The sequence below is a fragment of the Mauremys mutica genome, chromosome 11, assembly GCF_020497125.1.
Source record: "Mauremys mutica isolate MM-2020 ecotype Southern chromosome 11, ASM2049712v1, whole genome shotgun sequence".
NCBI classification, from domain to species: Eukaryota; Metazoa; Chordata; order Testudines; family Geoemydidae; genus Mauremys; species Mauremys mutica.
The window spans coordinates 534,399-551,260 of record NC_059082.1 but is presented as its reverse complement, the minus strand read 5'-3'; the positions used below and the strand labels follow the sequence as shown (position 1 = coordinate 551,260).

Sequence of the window (16,862 nt, the reverse complement as noted above, 5' to 3'; positions counted from 1 at the left end):
GTCAGGACAGGGCAAAAATTATATTGATTGCCTCAGCTTGTCTGAGACAGCAGCGGTACATGAATCTGCATCAGCTGTCAGCTGGACTTTACATGCATTTTCCTCTGTCTCCGGATCTCTTGTCACAGCAACAAGGCAGGATCTTTTATCCAGATCCTCAGTCTCTTCATCTTATGGCCTGGGCTGTCAGACTTTGGCTACTCTTAGCAGTCATGTTCTCATTGGTATAGAATGTACTACTTAATTCTAGAAAATTGCCTATTAAAAAGTGTTACTATTTAAAATGAGCTAGATTTGTTGCTTGGATGCAGGGAAAATACGATTTCCCAGTTGCAGCTTCCATACCCTGTGTATTAGAAATTTTATATACTTAAAATCTGAGGGGACGAGGCCTAATTCTTCTTTAAAAGTTCACTTGGTAGCTATTCAGTCTACCTTATTTTGGTCGATAGTATATCACTGTACATGATTCTGTTAAAAGATTTATGAAAGGATTATCTAACAAATCTCCACCTTTAAGGGATCCAGTCCCATTTTGGGATCTTAATCTGATCTAATCTATGTTTGAGGTCATCCTTTGAACCACAGGTGAAGTGTTTCATATTTTATTTATCTGTTAAAATGGTCTTCACTATTGCTATAATGTCAGCCAGAAAGGTGGGCAAATTGCATGCCCTGATGGCTGAGCTGCCCTTTATGATTTTTCATAAAGGTGGTTCGTAGATCTGATCCCAGGTTTTTACCAAAAATAGCCACTGTTTCATATCAGACAACTGTGATACATTGTACCTCAAAATAACACTCTGAAACCCCCATATTCACCACGTGTATATGGTTCTGATATATGTTGTACAAAGTATGTCTTGTGAGATATCATTTGAAAAATCATAATTTGCTGTACATCATTGTCCTGTAGGGTTTGGCTTGGAGTCTCCCGGAACTGGCATCGATCTCCCGGTGACTATTGAAAGCAATCTGGGAGACTTCAATAGGATATTTTAAGAAAATGACATTACATCATGTTGGGGGGAAAATATCTCCCAGAATAGCTTGAGTCAGAGTTGGCAACCCTACTGTCCTGTTAAAATGTGCATCGTTATTGTATATGAAGTTATGAAATTTTACTGTATGCTTGTTACTGAAACATGTGATGGGTCTGGGGAATGCCCGCAGAGTAGCTCCTTAGAAATAACAAAAAGAATTGTGAAACAAAGGCCTTGCATGGCACTCAAGCCTCACATACGCAAAAGGTGTGAACAAGAAATTCAAAGCAGCTCTCAGGTGAATTGTATCTCATGGACTCAGGAAACTGATTGTCTGCACCCCAGCTGGGGGTATTCCTAAAAGCAAGGAGGAGGGTATAAAATAAGAGCTCATGACATCACCTCTTTACCTCTTTCCTCCCCCCTCTTGACACCTGGGAACAAGATCATTTGGAAGACAAAGAGGAGCATAATTGAACTGGGGGACAGGTGATTCGCATCACATTTCAGTATATCATTTTTTACCCAAACCCACGTGATAAGGGTAGTTACATACTTTAGGTGCTAGAAGGGTTCTTGCATATTTAAATAGAAGTCAGTTTTAGGAATTCATCTAGGTTGGTTGTTTCTTATACTAAGAAGTCAGAGTTTGCTTGCTCAGACTATTTCCAGTTGGGTGAAACAATGCATCATTTAGTATTACAAATCAGCAGAAATTCCTGAGTCTTCTGTTGTACAGTCTTATTCTACTAGAGCTATAGCTACATCTTTTGCTTGTATTAAATGTGTTCCTATTAGGGAAATTTGCAGGGCTGCTACCTGGAAGTCAATGCACACATTCACTAAGCACTATGAGCTGGATCTAGCTTCTAGAGCAGCAGATGCCAAATTTGGCAGAGTGGTGCTTCAATCATTATTTAATTAGGACTCTGTTCCCAGCTCTGGGCTTTTTCAGTACTGCCTATTGCTTGTCAAACTAGCCATAAGTGGGAATATGCAGAGCCACTCAAAGAAGAAATGAAGTTTACTTGTAAGCTGAGTTCTTTGGGATGACTCTGCATATTCACATTTCCTGCCCCTATTTTTCTTAGTCTTATTATGATCTCTCTGGGTTAGCAGTAAACAAACTGAGGTGAAAGAGGGTGCAGCACCCCCTTATATAGCCTCACCTCAATGTTTGGAAGTTCTGAGAGGAGGAGGAAGTGGGGCCCATGTACCCGGCAATGGGCACTGGTTGGAGAAGGTTCTGCTATTAGACCCTAACAAATGCTGCAATACCCAACTGGGAATATGCAGAGTCACCTTTGAAGAACTCCTATTACCAGCATAGGTGCCACATAGGGGGGCATGCAGGGTCATGTGCTTTCCTGTTTTCTGCTTGGCCTGCTGGAGGGGAGGGAGAAGGGCACTGTCCTTCTCTCGCTGCGCCTGCCCCCTGGCAGCTGGGCCTGGGTCACTGCTCTGTGCAGCGTGGTGGGGAACCTAGCTGGGGAGATGGCAGCACCCCCTCCCCTTCTCCCTCCTTGCTGGAGACAGGAGGCAAGCAAGCCGGAACACACACAGACACTCTCTCTCTCTCTCCCCCTCTCCCTCCAGCTCGCTTGGCTGCTGTCCCTGGCAGCCAGGCCCAGGTGGGGATCAGAGGGGGTGGGTCACTGCCACCGCCGCCTCCCCAGCCAGGCTCTCTCTCCGGCAACTGCCGCTCTGCACAGAGGTAGCGGTCACCTTCAGCTGGCGTGAGAAGCAGCTCCTTCCTGCCCCCTCCGCTCCCTGCCGGGGGCCGGCTGCCAGGGAGAGCCACTGAGGGAGCCAGAAACATGCCGTGTGACGGGGAGGTGCAGTGGGAGAAGGACAAAGCTCTCGCCCACGCAGGTAACTCTGGCAGCGTGGGAAGAATACAGCACCCCTGGGCTAGGCACAGGGCAGACAGTCACTGAGGAAGGCACTGGAAGCAGCTTCCCTGGCCTCTGCTCTGCTGAGGTGTCCCAGGGAGACACTGGTGCTGTGAGTCTCCCCTGGCTCCCAGCCAGGCCCAGAGGCACATGTGCTCCTTGCTGCTGTAGCCCTAGGGCCCAGGAGCCGGCGGAATTGACTGAACTAGCCCAGGGAGGAGGGGCTGGAAGGTTTCTCCCAGAGGCAACACATGGGGTGGTCACATGTCCCCCCCCCACCTTCACATTGTGCCCCCTCAGGAGGCACATGTCATCTCTGGTTACAAGTAAGGGCATGTCAACACTTACAAGCTTAGAGCAGCACAGCTGTACCGATACAGCTGTGCCATTGTAAGAGTGCTTGTGTAGCTGTGTCTCCCACCAACCCAGCACTGTGCACACAAGCACTTATGCCGACAAAATTCATGTCACTCAGGGATGTGTTTTTTCACATTCCTCAGCCACAAAAGTTTTGCCAACGTAAGTGCTAGTGTAGACGTGGCCAAAATAACCTTCATATATTCTGGACAAGGAGTAGCAAGTCACTAGCGGCTAGGATAAAAATTCGCCCCATTGGGTTCTGATATGCAAGCCATAGTTTTATGTACACCTAAGCTTGTATCCATGCTAGAGCCTAAGTCTGACATGTTACAAGATCTAACTGGTCCACTTATTTAAATATTTATTCTGCATCCCTGTTCTTTAGAGCAAGAGTGCAGTTGTGGTACTCAGTGATAGCTTCATCCGGGAGTAAGTTTGCATGGGGGACGCTATCTATAATGGAACAGTACTGCACGTTTCACAAGGACATGAAGCCCTTTAGAGTTCTGGAATCCCGACCAAGCTTTTATCTAGGGTTGACAGGGCTCATTAATTAGTACTTCCTTCTGTCTGGTCCCATGGCACCCCAAGGAGAAACGATGGCCAAATCTCGCTGCGACAGGGGCAATCAAAATATCTACCAACAGGAGAAAATAATTCAGAAAATCTATGAAAGAAGGTGACTATTCCATAGCCTAAGGGTCCTACTCCAGACTTCAAATTATGCACTACAAGACCAATAGCATCACTCTCTTTTGGGAGTGTACCTATGGGGGAAAATGTGCAGAGCAGATATATGGGCTTTGAGCTATCTGTTTGTTTATGGCCCACTTATAATTTTTTGGACTTGGTGGACATAATATTTGATAGTGGAGTCCAAGAGTCTGCAGAAGGGTTTAAATAAATAAAAGCATGTAATGGCTTGATTTTCTTCCCTTTCCATTCCTGGGCTTGATGCTAGTTATGTCCACTATGTACAGAATTGCCAGACGTACTTTTAAGAGAGAGAGAGAGAGAGGTGGCTCTTACCTGTCAGCAGCGGTATCCCTGGTGTCTCCCACCCCTCATCTGAGTTTAGAGCCACTTGCTCTGAGACAGAAATGTAAGCAGTTGAAAGCCTGTTGGGCCTGTGTTACCCAAGGGTTCATATGTTGGTTATCAGCTACTTTTGGAAGAGATCCTACATGATTCCAGTAAGTTGTTTTTTTGGAGCAGAGGGTGGGGTGGTCCTACCTGCCCTCCTGGCTCTTCTGGCTGCCTCCTCCGCAGAGAGAGAACCACCACATATACACAGTTACCAGACATCATAACTGAGAGAATCCATGTATGCATTGCTCTCTACTGCTACGCTTTTAGGGACCTGTAGGCCTTCGCTCAATTCCTAGCACGTATATGTCAACATCCCAAAACCATCGCCATCACAATGGCACCAACTGACCTGCATATGGGCAATCACAACAGGGAGGCCAGGGCCCAGATGGCCCCAAGGACCAGACTCTGGTCTCTCCTGAACCATGAGTAGGGGCTGGTGTGGAATACCATGCCCAGCTCTTCCCCAGGCCTGTGGTTAAATAGACTCCAGTGCTGTCTGTCTGGCACCATTGGCTGAACATTTTGTTTTTCAAAGAAATAAAAGTGACAGTGAGATTTCCAGTCCTCTCAAACCTGGTTCAGTTCTGGGGGTTGGATGCACACTGATACATCTGGTATAAAGCCAGGAGAATGTTGTTCAGTGTCTGCATACCTGCTGTTTACCAGTTCAGCCCAGACACTCCTCACAAGAGTGTCTTCCACTTGGGTCCCACCCTGGTGCACAGTTCACTCAGTGCTGCCTTCCCACTGGAGGGAACAGTCAGGTGCTGATGTCTGGGAACGTGCTACATGCCATTTAATAGGCTTTTCAGCACAGACTCTGGCTGAGGTTTTCAGCTAAGTACTGACTCTCTAAGTGTTTGTCTGATGCTTTCTGGAATTGCTTTGCAGACAGCAGTGGCCCTTCCAGCACTGTCTCCAGTGCAGGCCCCTCCTCCCCGACCTCAATGGAGAACTACGCTCGCTTCGGCTTCACTGAGAAACCTTCCATCAGTCCCCAAATAAGTGAAGAGCGACTGAACTGCCAGCCCCCTGAACAGAGTGAGATGGAGCCCTCGGGGGAGGCACTTGAGCTAGACCTGGGTGGGTCTGGGCCTTTGGTAGAGAACCCCCTGGGAGAGATGCCAGAACAGGGCCCGATGAGGATGCCAGGGCTCTTGGAGGTCCCAGAGCCAAGCAAGGAGGAACCATCTGAGGAGGTGCCAGAACAGGGCACGATGAGGGTACTGGAGTTGGGCAAGACCAGGCAGTCTGGAGAGACATCTGAAAAAGATGGGTCGGTGGTGCTGGAGCAGGGTGGGGAGAAGCCAGCTGGGGGAACATGGGAGCTGGGTGAGACAGGGAAGCTGGAGCCAGATGAGATAGGGCTGTCTGGGAAGATGTCAGATTCAGATGAAGAGGGGCCAGCTGGGAAGATGTTAGAACCAGATGTGATCAGGCCAGTAGCACCAGGGGGGACATCGGCGCTGGATGAGGAGGAGCCAGTGATGCAGACATTGGAGCCAAGTGAGGAGGGGCAGCCGGTGGAGATACTGGAGAAGGAAGAAGAGGAACTGTCCACAAATAATGCTCTATCAGATCAGCAGCCGTCCAGTCACCCGTATCAGGACCAACAGCTGTCCAGTGAGAAAAGTGTTGAGGACGAGCAGCCTTCTAGTCAGCAGGAGCTACAGAACTAGCATCTCCCTCCATGGCCAGCATGCTGGGAAGAAAGGAGAATCCCCGAGCCAGTCAATGTCTGGAAGCAGTGTGGCTCCCAATCCTGGAGTGGATTTGGCTGTGCCCATGTCTTGCATAATGTTTCTAGCCCTCCAGTCAACCCGCTGGGCAGATGTTACGACACTCCCTGCACAGCATCTGACACTCCAAAGCTCTGTAGCATGCCATGGCCCGAGCCCCAAGGGCTTTAGGAGACTGGTCTATGGATCATTCAGGGGACAGTGGAAAAGTCTGTTCTGTTCAGAGACACCAGTCAGCTTGTCACCACCAGGCAAGGGACCCCTGCCTTCCTTAAATAAAAAAAAAAAGTCAGCCCTGAGTGAGCAGGGGCAGCTCCCACTGAAGTCATAGGGAGTGCATGGGCTTGCTTTGTCAGTGGCACTGGAGCCAGAAGTGAAGGGGAAGGGGGTCCACAGCTGTCAGGGTAATGAGGCCAAAGGAGATGCCTGCTGCCTGCAGCTGGTGTTAGCCCACTGATTGCATGGAGAGAGGCACAGGTCTGGCAGACATGGGCACTGTAGCAGCTACAAGCTTCATCAGAACATACAAGTGCTGCATGTTTGTGCTGAACAGCTGCATTGTGTTGGTCTCCTGCCCTCTGGCTGCTGGAATATGCCAGGGGAGGAGATTTGAGAGCAGCTTGAGGATCTCCTGGTTAAGCTGCAGTGTCCTTGGAAGCAGGAGAATGATCCCGAGGCTTGGCAAGGGTGCAGATTCAGTGTGATGAGTGCTTTGCAAGCCAGTGGCTTCTGGAACGGAGAAATCCCAGCCTGCAGGTTCCCGACAAGCCTGTTGAGAAATGGCTTTTATGTGATTGAATGAAAAATAGGTAACACTGGGCATTGCCTGCTGCCAAAACCAGCTCCTTCCTTCCGTGGGCCCCGCTGCCTCTGCCCAACCTGACTGCTCCACTTGCCAGGTCTGGTAACTGTCTGCCTCTCTCACCTCGCCTGTCAGTCGCCCCCAGGTGGGGATGGTTGTAGGGAGGCACAGAGGCAAGTCTGATTGTAGGGAGAAACACGGGCAGGGGGCAGGGGACAGGTACTGCGGCAGGGAGGGCAATGGGGGTGAGATGGGAAGCTTTACTTGGGGCACTGCAGGGTCAGGTTGGGGACCACTGCGTGTGGGGACCCCTTTCAGTGGCTGCCCCTTTGTGTGTTCCCACTGGGCTGGGATTCCTGCAAGGAGGGGCGTGGTGCCCACTCTAGGAGGGGTGCACAGGGAGTACAGAGACGGGTCTTTCTAGTCCTTGAGGGTTGAATGAGGTTTGAGCTCTGAACCCTTCAGTGATGGAAACAAAGTGCAACTGCTTTTTGAGCAAATCAGGTTTTATTTTTAAGACACTGATAAGGAGAAATTGCTATTGTGGATAAAGTACAAACTATTTAATATATATTTATGTAAATGAGTGTCAAGCACAAGCCCAGAGGCATGGTAACTACAGGGGTCCTGTCTCCTAAGCCACTGCAGGTAGAAGAATCCCCATCTGCAGGGGCTGTGATGTCACCTCTTCAGCAAAGTGACAATCTGTCGGAGCAAGTGGAAGGCTCCCTATTCCTTTGTCCCGCCTATGGAGAGGACTGTATTTATGGTACAGGTTTGTCTGTGTCTGTAGTCTCGGGGGAAGCTGTACCCAAAGATCTCTGCGCTATATCAGAATGTGTGTGTTCACAGTAAACATGCTACACTATATGTCTGGCTTTCATCTCTCTTACCACTGCAGCAGCCTGGGCAAAGTGCTGACATGCCTGCTGTCTCCAGCAGCCTGGGTTGTATCGAAGCAGTTATTGCTGCATATGCTGCTAAGCTGAACTTGGGAATGCAGCTCAGACCACTGAGGTGCAGCTAAAGCTTCGTGAGCCCCTACAGGGAAGAGACTCCCTTCATTGCACTTGAGATGATGAAGTGTTGGAAATGCACGTGTCCATATCATCTGTGTTAAAGCTGCTGCCATTCACTATTGGAGGGGATGAGCCCTGTGAGGTTAAGGCTTGATTCTGCCCCCCACCCAAGCATGGCAGTGCCATGGCTTGGCATGGTAAAAGGAAACCTGCAAAATGGGTGTGGGTGTTTGGGGTGGAAGTTGGGTCTTGGATGTATAACGAAGGCCTAATACCTGAGACAAGGAGAGGAAATCTGGTGTGGCTTTCACTGTGGGAGCGGTGGGGGTGTCAGCCTTAGCTTCCTGGATTTGGCAGGAGTGTTCAGTGCAGGACCTAGAGAGGCAGAGCCTGCAGGAGCTTTCCTAGCCCTTAGTTATGTGATCATTGAAAGGGCAGGTAAGCCTTTTACACAGAGAGCGTGTGTCTCAGCCATTTGCGAGGTCAATACAGTTGGTAAAGAGGAAGTGCCGAAGCCTGGTGATCCAGTCTAAAAATGGGGGGTCCACCTTGAGAGCAGCACAGCCCTTTGCTTTGGAAACCGTGCCTCCAAGGGAGAGCTTCTGGGGCAGTTCCCTCCTGACTGTAATGGCATGCATTAGGATACTTCCCACACTCACATGCTGGTTTTTCCCAGGACCCCTGCCTCATTCAATGCACCATTTGTGAGGTGTTTGTGTTAACAGGGGCTTAGTGAAAACTTCTAAATAGTCTCCATAAACCCCCTTTTCCTTGTTTCACAGGGTGGGACTGGTGCTGCCATGACCCTGCTTGGCCATGCCTACACTGAGAGCGCTTACATATACCGCTGCACCTAGTGAACTCCTTTGCTGCCACCCCTGGGGGTGCTGGAGTGGCAGGAGGGCAATTGCACTCTGACTGCCACACGGTTGGATGACATGGGAGTATGAAGATCAGTGCCCTTCCTGCAGTCCAGCTCTGCTGTTGGCAGCAGGGGGAAAACCCTTGCAAAGGTTGCTAATGCAGACACGGACAAGCAGGAGTATGGCAGCACAAGCCCTAGAGCCTGCAGGAAACTTGTGGATAAAATCTGACTTCTCTAATAATTCACAAGCAGAAACCTGCCCCCCCCAAATCAGCCCTGTTGCAGCCTCTTTTTCTGCTCCCTGGCTAGTGCCCATCCTGGACCATTCAGCTAGAGGAGAAGACACTCAGTTTGGTGGAGGGAGATCGTAACAGGGTTCACAACCCACCCCTCTTCCTGGGGCCCCCTTGCTGCCCCAATAAGGCTCAGAGAGGCTTCAGGGTTGTGTAACAACACCCATGTCTTTATTTACTTACAGTTATCCCACCACCAGTGTCTGTCTATTTACAAATTTTACAGGATTATTCAACCTCTTTCACAGGCAGCGGCAGCCTTCAGCTAGGGGGCCTCCAGTTCCCTCCTTGACTGACTTCTCTCTGACTACCCACCATCTGGCTCCCTCACAGCCTTTATAGCCCTTGGCTTGTCAGGCCAGCAGGTGCTGCCAATCCTCAGGCCGGCATCAGGCCTTTTTCATCAGCCCCAATCTGCTTCCCTTGATTGGAGCTGACTGGGCAGGGGCTAGTTAGGTGCTTTTGCACCAGCACCCTGCTACAGAGATACTGCTGGGACTTTCCCCCTCAACTGAGTAATATCTAGCTACCAACTTGCTAGTATTTAAATCATAGGACTGGAAGGGACCTGGAGAGGCCATCTAGTCCAATCTCCTGCACTCATGGCAGGACTAAGTATTATCTAGACCATCCCTGACAAGTGTTTTCTAACTTGCTCTTAAAAACCTCCAGTGGGAGATTCCACAGCCTCCCTGAGCAATTTATTTCAGTGCTTAACCACCCTGACCAATTAGGAAGTTTTTCATAATGTTCAATCTAAACTGCCCTTGCTCCAATATAAGCCCATTGCTTCTTGTCCTACCCTCAGAGGTTAAGGAGAACATTTTTTTCCCCTCCTCCTTGTAACAATATTTTATGTAGTTGAAAATTATGTCCCCTCTTAGCTGTCTCTTCTCCAGACTAAACAAACCCCATTGTTTCAAGCTTCCCTCTAGACTTTCCATCATTTTTGTTGCTCTTCTCTGGGCTTTCGCCAATTTGTCCACATCTTTCCTGAAATATGGTGCACAGATCTGGACACAATACTCCAGTCGACGCTTAATCAGCATGGAGTAGAGCAGAAGAATTACTTCTCCTGTCTTGCTTACAATACTCCTGCTAATACATCCAAGAATGATCTTTGCTTTTTATTTTTATTTTTTTTGCAACAGTGTTACACTGTAGACTCATATTTAGCTTGTGATCCACTATGACCCCCAGATCCCTTTCCGCAGTACTCCTTCCTAGGTAGTTCTTTCCCATTGTGTATGTGTGCAATTGATTTTTTTCCTTTCTAAGTGGAGTACTTTGCATTTGTCCATATTGAATTTCATCCTATTTACTTCAGACCATTTCTCCAATTTGTCCGGATCATTTTGAATTTTAATCCTATCCTCCAAAGCACTTACAACTCCTCCCAGCTTGGTATTGTCCGCAAACTTTATATGTGTACTGTATGCCATTAGCTAAATCATTGATGAAGATATTGAACAGAACTGGCCCCAGAACTGATCCCTGCGGGACCTTTCCATCTTGACTGTGAACCACTGATAACTACTCTCTGGGAACGGTTTTCCAACCAGTTTTGCACCCACTTTGTGGCTCCATCTAGGTTGTATTTCCCTACTTTGTTTATGAGAAGGTCATGCGATCCAGTGTCAAGGCCTTACTAAAATAAAGATATACCACATCTACTGCTTGCCCCCCCATCCACAAGGTTTGTTACCCTGTCAAAGAAAGCTATTAGGTTGTTTTGACATGATTAGTTCTTGACAAATGCATGCTGACTATTAATTATCACCTTATCTTCTAGGTGTTTGCAAATGTATTGCTTAATTATTTGTTCCATTATCTTTCTGGGTACTGAAATTAAGCTGGCTGGTCTGTAATTCCCCTGGTTGTCCTTATTCTCTTTTTATAGATTGACACTATATTTGCCATTTTCCAGTTCTCTGGAATCTATCCCACCTTCCATGACTTTTCAAAGCTAATCACTAATGGCTCAGATATCTCCTCAGTCAGCTCTTGAGTATTCTAGGATGTATTTCATCAGGCCCTGCCAAGTCAAAGACATCTAACTTACCTAAGTAATTTTTAACTTGTTCTTCCATATTTTAGCCTCTGATCCTACCTTATTTTTGCTGGTATTCACTGTGTTAGACGTCCAATCACTACTAACCTGTTTGGTGAAAACTTTGAAACATTTTGCACTTCTGCCATTTCCACAATTTCTGTTATTGTTTTTCCCTCCTCATTGGGTAATGGGCCTACCCTGTCCTTGGTCTTCCTCTTGCTTCTAATGTATTTGTAGTATGTTTTCTTGTTACCCATGATGTCTCTACCTAGTTTCATCTCATTTTGTGCTTTGGCCTTTCTAATTTTGTCCCTACATACTTGTGTGATTTGTTTATATTCATCCTTTGTAATCTGACCTAGTTTCTACTTTTTGTAGGACTCTCTTTTGAGTTTTAGATCATTGAAGATCTCCTGGGTAAGTCAGGGCAATCTCTTGCCATACTTCCTATCTTTTCTTCACAGTGGGATAGTTTGCTTTTGTGTCCTTAATAATGTCTCTTTGAAAAACTGCCAGCTCTCTTGAACTGCTTTTCCCTCATCTCCTGAATATTTAGATTGGAATTGCAGCTGGCTTGAATGCTGTGCTCTGGCTCATGGATATCCAGCCCCTCCCCTTGGCAGGGCTTTTCTGGGCTAGTGTGCTCAGTCAGGGGCTCTGCATGGGACTGGCCCACAGCAGCAATCAGATGCTGGGCTCTGGAAGGAGCATCGCCCTTCCTAGCACTGGAGTGAAGCCCTGCCTGCTTTATACCGCTTCCTTCCTCTGGGTGGAGCCAACTCTTCACTGGCCCTTGCTATGAACTAGGATTTTAAAGATCAGACGATGGCATGCTCCAGAACATCCTCCGCTCTTATTAACTGCAGGGGTTGCTGGACTCCTCTGGCCCAGAACTGTCCAGCCACAAGTGCTGATAGCTCAGCATTTCTCCTCCTAGCCATCTGTTGTCCATCAGCCCCTAGAAGGCGCTCTGGGAGGGAGCGTGGCTATGGCAGGGAAGACAAGCTCAGTTGCTTTGCTTGTGAGGCATGTGTTGGATTTTGGAATACACTCACGCTTCTCAGTGCTGGCCAGACTCACAAGATCCCTAGGCCTCAAATGCTGGGAGAGATCGGGGGTCCCGCCTCCAGCACCTCTCCCTACTTTTTTAGGCAAGGGGGAGGGGGGCTGCCTTTTTTCCCCACCTGCTGCACTTTCTAGCTTCTCTTCGAGGTCAATAAGCATCATCTGCTGGCATCACCATTGTTACTGTGGCAACCAGACCTCTCCAGGCAGCAGGAAATGTTTCTCTATAATTGTTTTCCTTTCTTCTGTTGCTGGGGCAGGGTGAGATCTGTGCATCTCATCACACTGAGAGGAATAGGAGCCTCAGCGAGGACTGAGCAACAGTGCCTGCAGGGCATAAGAAATCAGCTCAGCCTGCTCCAGCTCTTCATCTCTACCCACTTGTGCTGCTCCAGGAAAATCTCAGCAGCAGTAGCGCTGTGACAGGCTGTGTGGAGAGTACACCACAACACAGAGGGGCTAGCTGTGCCCATGCCAGGGTGACAAAGAGGCCAGCTGGGTTTCCAATCTGACAGGGTTCTACTTGTCCAGCTCTTGCTCTGTACCTGTGTAGTGGAGGTGGCCAAAGTGCAGTCCACTGCCCAGATGACCTCATTTTATAATAGCCTACCAGTAGGCTGTTCAGTGGGGGGAGGGAGGGAGAGGGTTGGCATGCTGGGAGAGGGAGTCTCCACTGACCGCCCCAGGCAGCTACAACTGTCTTTACTTTGTCCCCGTGAGTTGCAGTCCTCAGGCTCCTCACCAGCCCATGGGTGGGCAGCAGACCCATATAACAGCTGTGGTGCTGGGTCACACAGCATAAGATAGCTCTCCGGAGAGCAGGTTGAATGGAGCAGATGGGTTGGGAAAGTGCTCAAGGTGCTAACACACTGAATCACCCAAGTGAGTGTCCTTAACATCCCAGGAAAGTGGGCTGCTTCCTTGTGAGTCATCGCACACATGCAGCCTGCAGGTTCAAAGTCAGTTTCCCATGCAGCGCTGCCAATAAGCAGTCAAGCTGCCTGGCGCAGACGCTGTGGCTGGTATGAGGTGCATTGATAGCAAGGCTTTAAAGGCTGGCTCTTGGGCTGCTGCATTGCAAAATGAGCTGGAGGCTGCCCAAAGCATCAGTTGCTGATCTCCCAGTAACCTCCCTTCTATCCCAGGAAGTACAGACTGGTGTAGGGCATCCCCAGTTCCAACCCTTCCTGGGGGAAATTAAAAGGCAGAAACCTTGTGAAGGAGACCAGCAGCTGGGGTGGGGCCATGGAGCAGCTGGTAAGGGATGGGGACAGAGGCAAAGAGAGTCGCCAAAGATGGGGGACGGTGGAGTGTTTATTGACACAAGGGTATAAAATACAGTGTCTGGACAGAAGTAATGGGCACATTTTAACCAATTTGTCGAAGTTTCAGCTTCCAGCCAGTGGATCTCATTTTGCCTTTGCTAGATTGAGGAGCCCTCTGCTATCCGAACTCTCTTCTCCATGTTGGTACCAGCCAAGAGACTGTGACCAAGTCACCTCTTGGCTTTCGCTTAGCTAAACTAAATAGACTGAGCTCTCTTAGTCTCTCATTGTAACACACATTTTCCAGCGCTTGGAGAAGTCTTGTCGTTTTGCTGAACCTTTGACAATTTGTCAAAATCCTTTAAAAATTGGACAAGCTGCGTCCTGAGAAACCACTTCAAAAATCAGTGATGAGAGGGTTTCCTGCCCTGGTGCAGAACAGTATGGCGTTGAGGCTGGAGACCATTAAAAGCTGATTTGTTTCACCTGTGATGCCAGGTGTCTGAAATGCCAGATGCAGAAGGTGGAGCCAAGTGCTCTCTACAGCTTGGGGAAAGAGCACGTGGTAATGGGAAGCTGCAGTGGGGAAGAATTGGGCTTGGTACATCTCGACTGCTTTCTGGTGGATAAAGCCACTAGGAAAGGGGTTTTCCGCCTTTCAAAGAAAAGGTGTATTTTTTTCCCTCTCCCAGGAGAGCCTCAGCTCTCAGGGAATCATGGAACTTCAAAGGCAAGTGCTAGAATACATCTCATTATTGTGCAACTGTTTTTGTGAGCGTGACAAACTTTGCCGTTAATGCATTTTTTTCTCCCCTTTGTAGTAGTAGCTGTATCCCCTGCACTAAGAGGGGCCTTCTAGGGGCAATGGGAGGAGCTGGCCCATTCCCTTCTAGCCTATTTGCTGCCCCCTCAGAAGAAAGGGGCAGGAAAAAAGTGCACAGAGCGAGGGAGCAAAAGGAGGCCCTGGTGGATAATAGCCCTTTAAACAGCTACCGAGAAGCTCTAGAGGGAGCTAACGTGTGTTCATTAAATCTGCCAAAGCCACATCTCTGGTTCCTCAAGCTCAAACTGGATGTTACCCTGGCTCTCTCCAAAGGCTTTGAGGCTATGGCTGTGATCTGGGCAGGGAACCACAAGTAGAGAGACGCGATCATGGTGCACATGTGCCCTATGTGTGGGAGTTTGGAATGTTTTTAGCAGCAGTGTCTATTGGGGCCAGGCCTGTATTCTGCACACCTTTGCACTCCCACTCCCAAGAGGGTAAAGGGCAGAGGGACCCCAGCCACCACTCAGTTCCTTCTTACCACCCTTGGCAGCAAGTCAGAACAACTTCAGTGTCCCTGTAGTCACTAGAGAGCGTTTGTTACTAGACGTGGTTACAGCAGGTATTGCATGTTAGTGTTTCTGGTCTTAGCCTGTTGGTTTAACAAGCAAAAATCCCCAAAACTCTACATGAGATAGCTGATCCCAGATGTTCAGCTTCATGGCTGATCCCATGTCCCCAGGTTTAAAGACCTTTCTCTCCCATGGAAGGGTAATTTCCCTGTGGGATGAACATCTGAAGGGCCTTTACTGTTTGGCGAGAGCCATATCTCCCCTAAGTGTGCAGTTTGCAAATCTTTTAGCAAATGCACACAGAAGGCCAGAGAGTCAGCTTGAGTGACCTGATGTCCCGATTTTATAGGGACAGGCCTGATATTTGGGGCTTTTTCTTATATAGGCTCCTATTACGCCCCACCTCCATCCCGATTTTTCACACTTGCTGTCTGGTCACCCTAGAGTCAGCGCTAAATCTTTACCTCATGGAGCAGTTTGAGGGGAGCATCTGATGGTGTGCCAGACAAAAGTTCCTGCCTTTTTTCCTGCAAAATATGCTTCCAGTGCTCCATCTGCTAGGGATGCCACTCCAGGCTCTGGAACGGCAGCGTGTGCTCATTCCTCCTCCAGGAGTGCAAAGACTGTGCCACACACCCTGCTGGCAGTCTGTTACCCTTGCCGCCTGCAGGAGAGCAGAGCATAGCTCAGTTTGCCTCTCAGCACTATCCCCTTTCCCAGTACAGGGCAAGAGACTGCTAAGAGTCAGCAAGCCAGAGTCTTGGTTAAGCCAGTGCTAGTAAAGACAGCACCATGTCATTGACCTTGGACTGATGCAGCACCATCCAAAGAGCAGCAGCATTGAACTACGTAGAGTGCCTCGCCTACAGCACTTTGAGAGTTTCTTTGGTATTGACTCACCTGGGACCACTCTCCACAGAACACAGATCTCCAGTACTGATGGCACCTAAGGGGGCATTTTCTACCCCCCCCCCCGACTGAGTCACCCTGGAGTCTTCTCTTCCCAATGTGTCTGCTTCTGCTATGATTTCAAAATCATCTCCGGTACCCCAGTCTTGGGTACCAGTGATGAAGATCTCACCTCATCCACCTGAGAGTCAGAGGAAATCCATGATTCCCACTCAAGTCTCAGTGGCTCTAGGCACTGCTTCTCGATTGGTGGGTTTTTCCTCATTTGCAGCCACTTCTAGCAGGAATCCTTCTAAACCAGCACCCTTCCTACCCGACCGATCTAGGGATGGGGAAGGGCATAGATGAAATTCTTCCCTTCTGCAGAGATGATGTACCTGAAACTCCACATGCTTCATAGATGCCTCCTCTTTGGCCCAATATGCCAGACTCCTATGGCTTTCAAACTTGGCCATACTGGCCATGTGGACACCACAAACTCCATTCCAGCGTCAGTTTCCATTTTTTCCTTCAGGAGCCAGAAATAAATCTCCAGTGCCTAAACCTCAAATGCCCTCTCACTCTTCCTGGGCAGGAGATCACCCCAGAGGAGCAGCAACTGCTGAGTGAAGGAAGGACATGGAGCATCAGGAGGACCCCATCAGTACCTCCATGCTTTCCATCAACCCCCTCAGATGAAGTAGTGATTTCATCTGTCCCTGCTACTGCTGAGGATTTCAAAAATTGTTTAAAAGATGGTAGAAATCCTTGAAATTCTTCTTGAGATGGTTCAAGAGAAGGCATATACATTTTTTGAGATTCTGTAACTGGCTCCTCAGAGCTGTGCAACTTTGCCACTGAAGAAGGGAATCTTCAGCCTTGTTAAGGATTTATGGTCTCCCTCAGCCACACTCTGCTTTGTTGAAATGCATGGATTGGAGATACCAAATTCCATCTGAGGGTTTGGAGTATTCTGATACTCACCTTGTTAGTAATCACGGCAGCCAATGAGCAATCTAAGCAGTTTACAAAGTCTGCCCTAAAGGGCAAAGAACCAACCTCTGAAAAAAAGATTAGATTTTCTTATTTTTTTTACTAAAAAAAAAAATATACTCCTCTAGTAGCCTGCAAGCCAGGATAGCAAATCATCAGGCTATGTTAGCCAAGTGTCACTATCTGCAGTGGGACAAGGAAGTGGAGATTGTGGATAA

At 48.5% G+C, this 16,862-nt stretch overlaps 1 protein-coding gene across 10 annotated transcripts in view; it reads left to right on the top strand.

Annotated features, from left to right (window-relative positions):
* PPIP5K1 (diphosphoinositol pentakisphosphate kinase 1) overlaps window positions 1-8,562 on the top strand; it is a 129,294-nt gene extending 120,732 nt beyond the window's left edge. For 3 of the 10 annotated variants that reach the window (XM_044978841.1, XM_044978842.1, XM_044978840.1), the window contains one exon: window positions 5,219-8,562. In XM_044978841.1, coding sequence (XP_044834776.1) covers window positions 5,219-6,006 — 788 coding nt within the window. In that variant the 3' untranslated portion in view covers window positions 6,007-8,562. The other 7 variants (XM_044978845.1, XM_044978843.1, XM_044978846.1 and 4 more) reach the window with 5 other exon arrangements.
* The last annotated feature ends 8,300 nt before the right edge of the window (window positions 8,563-16,862 follow it).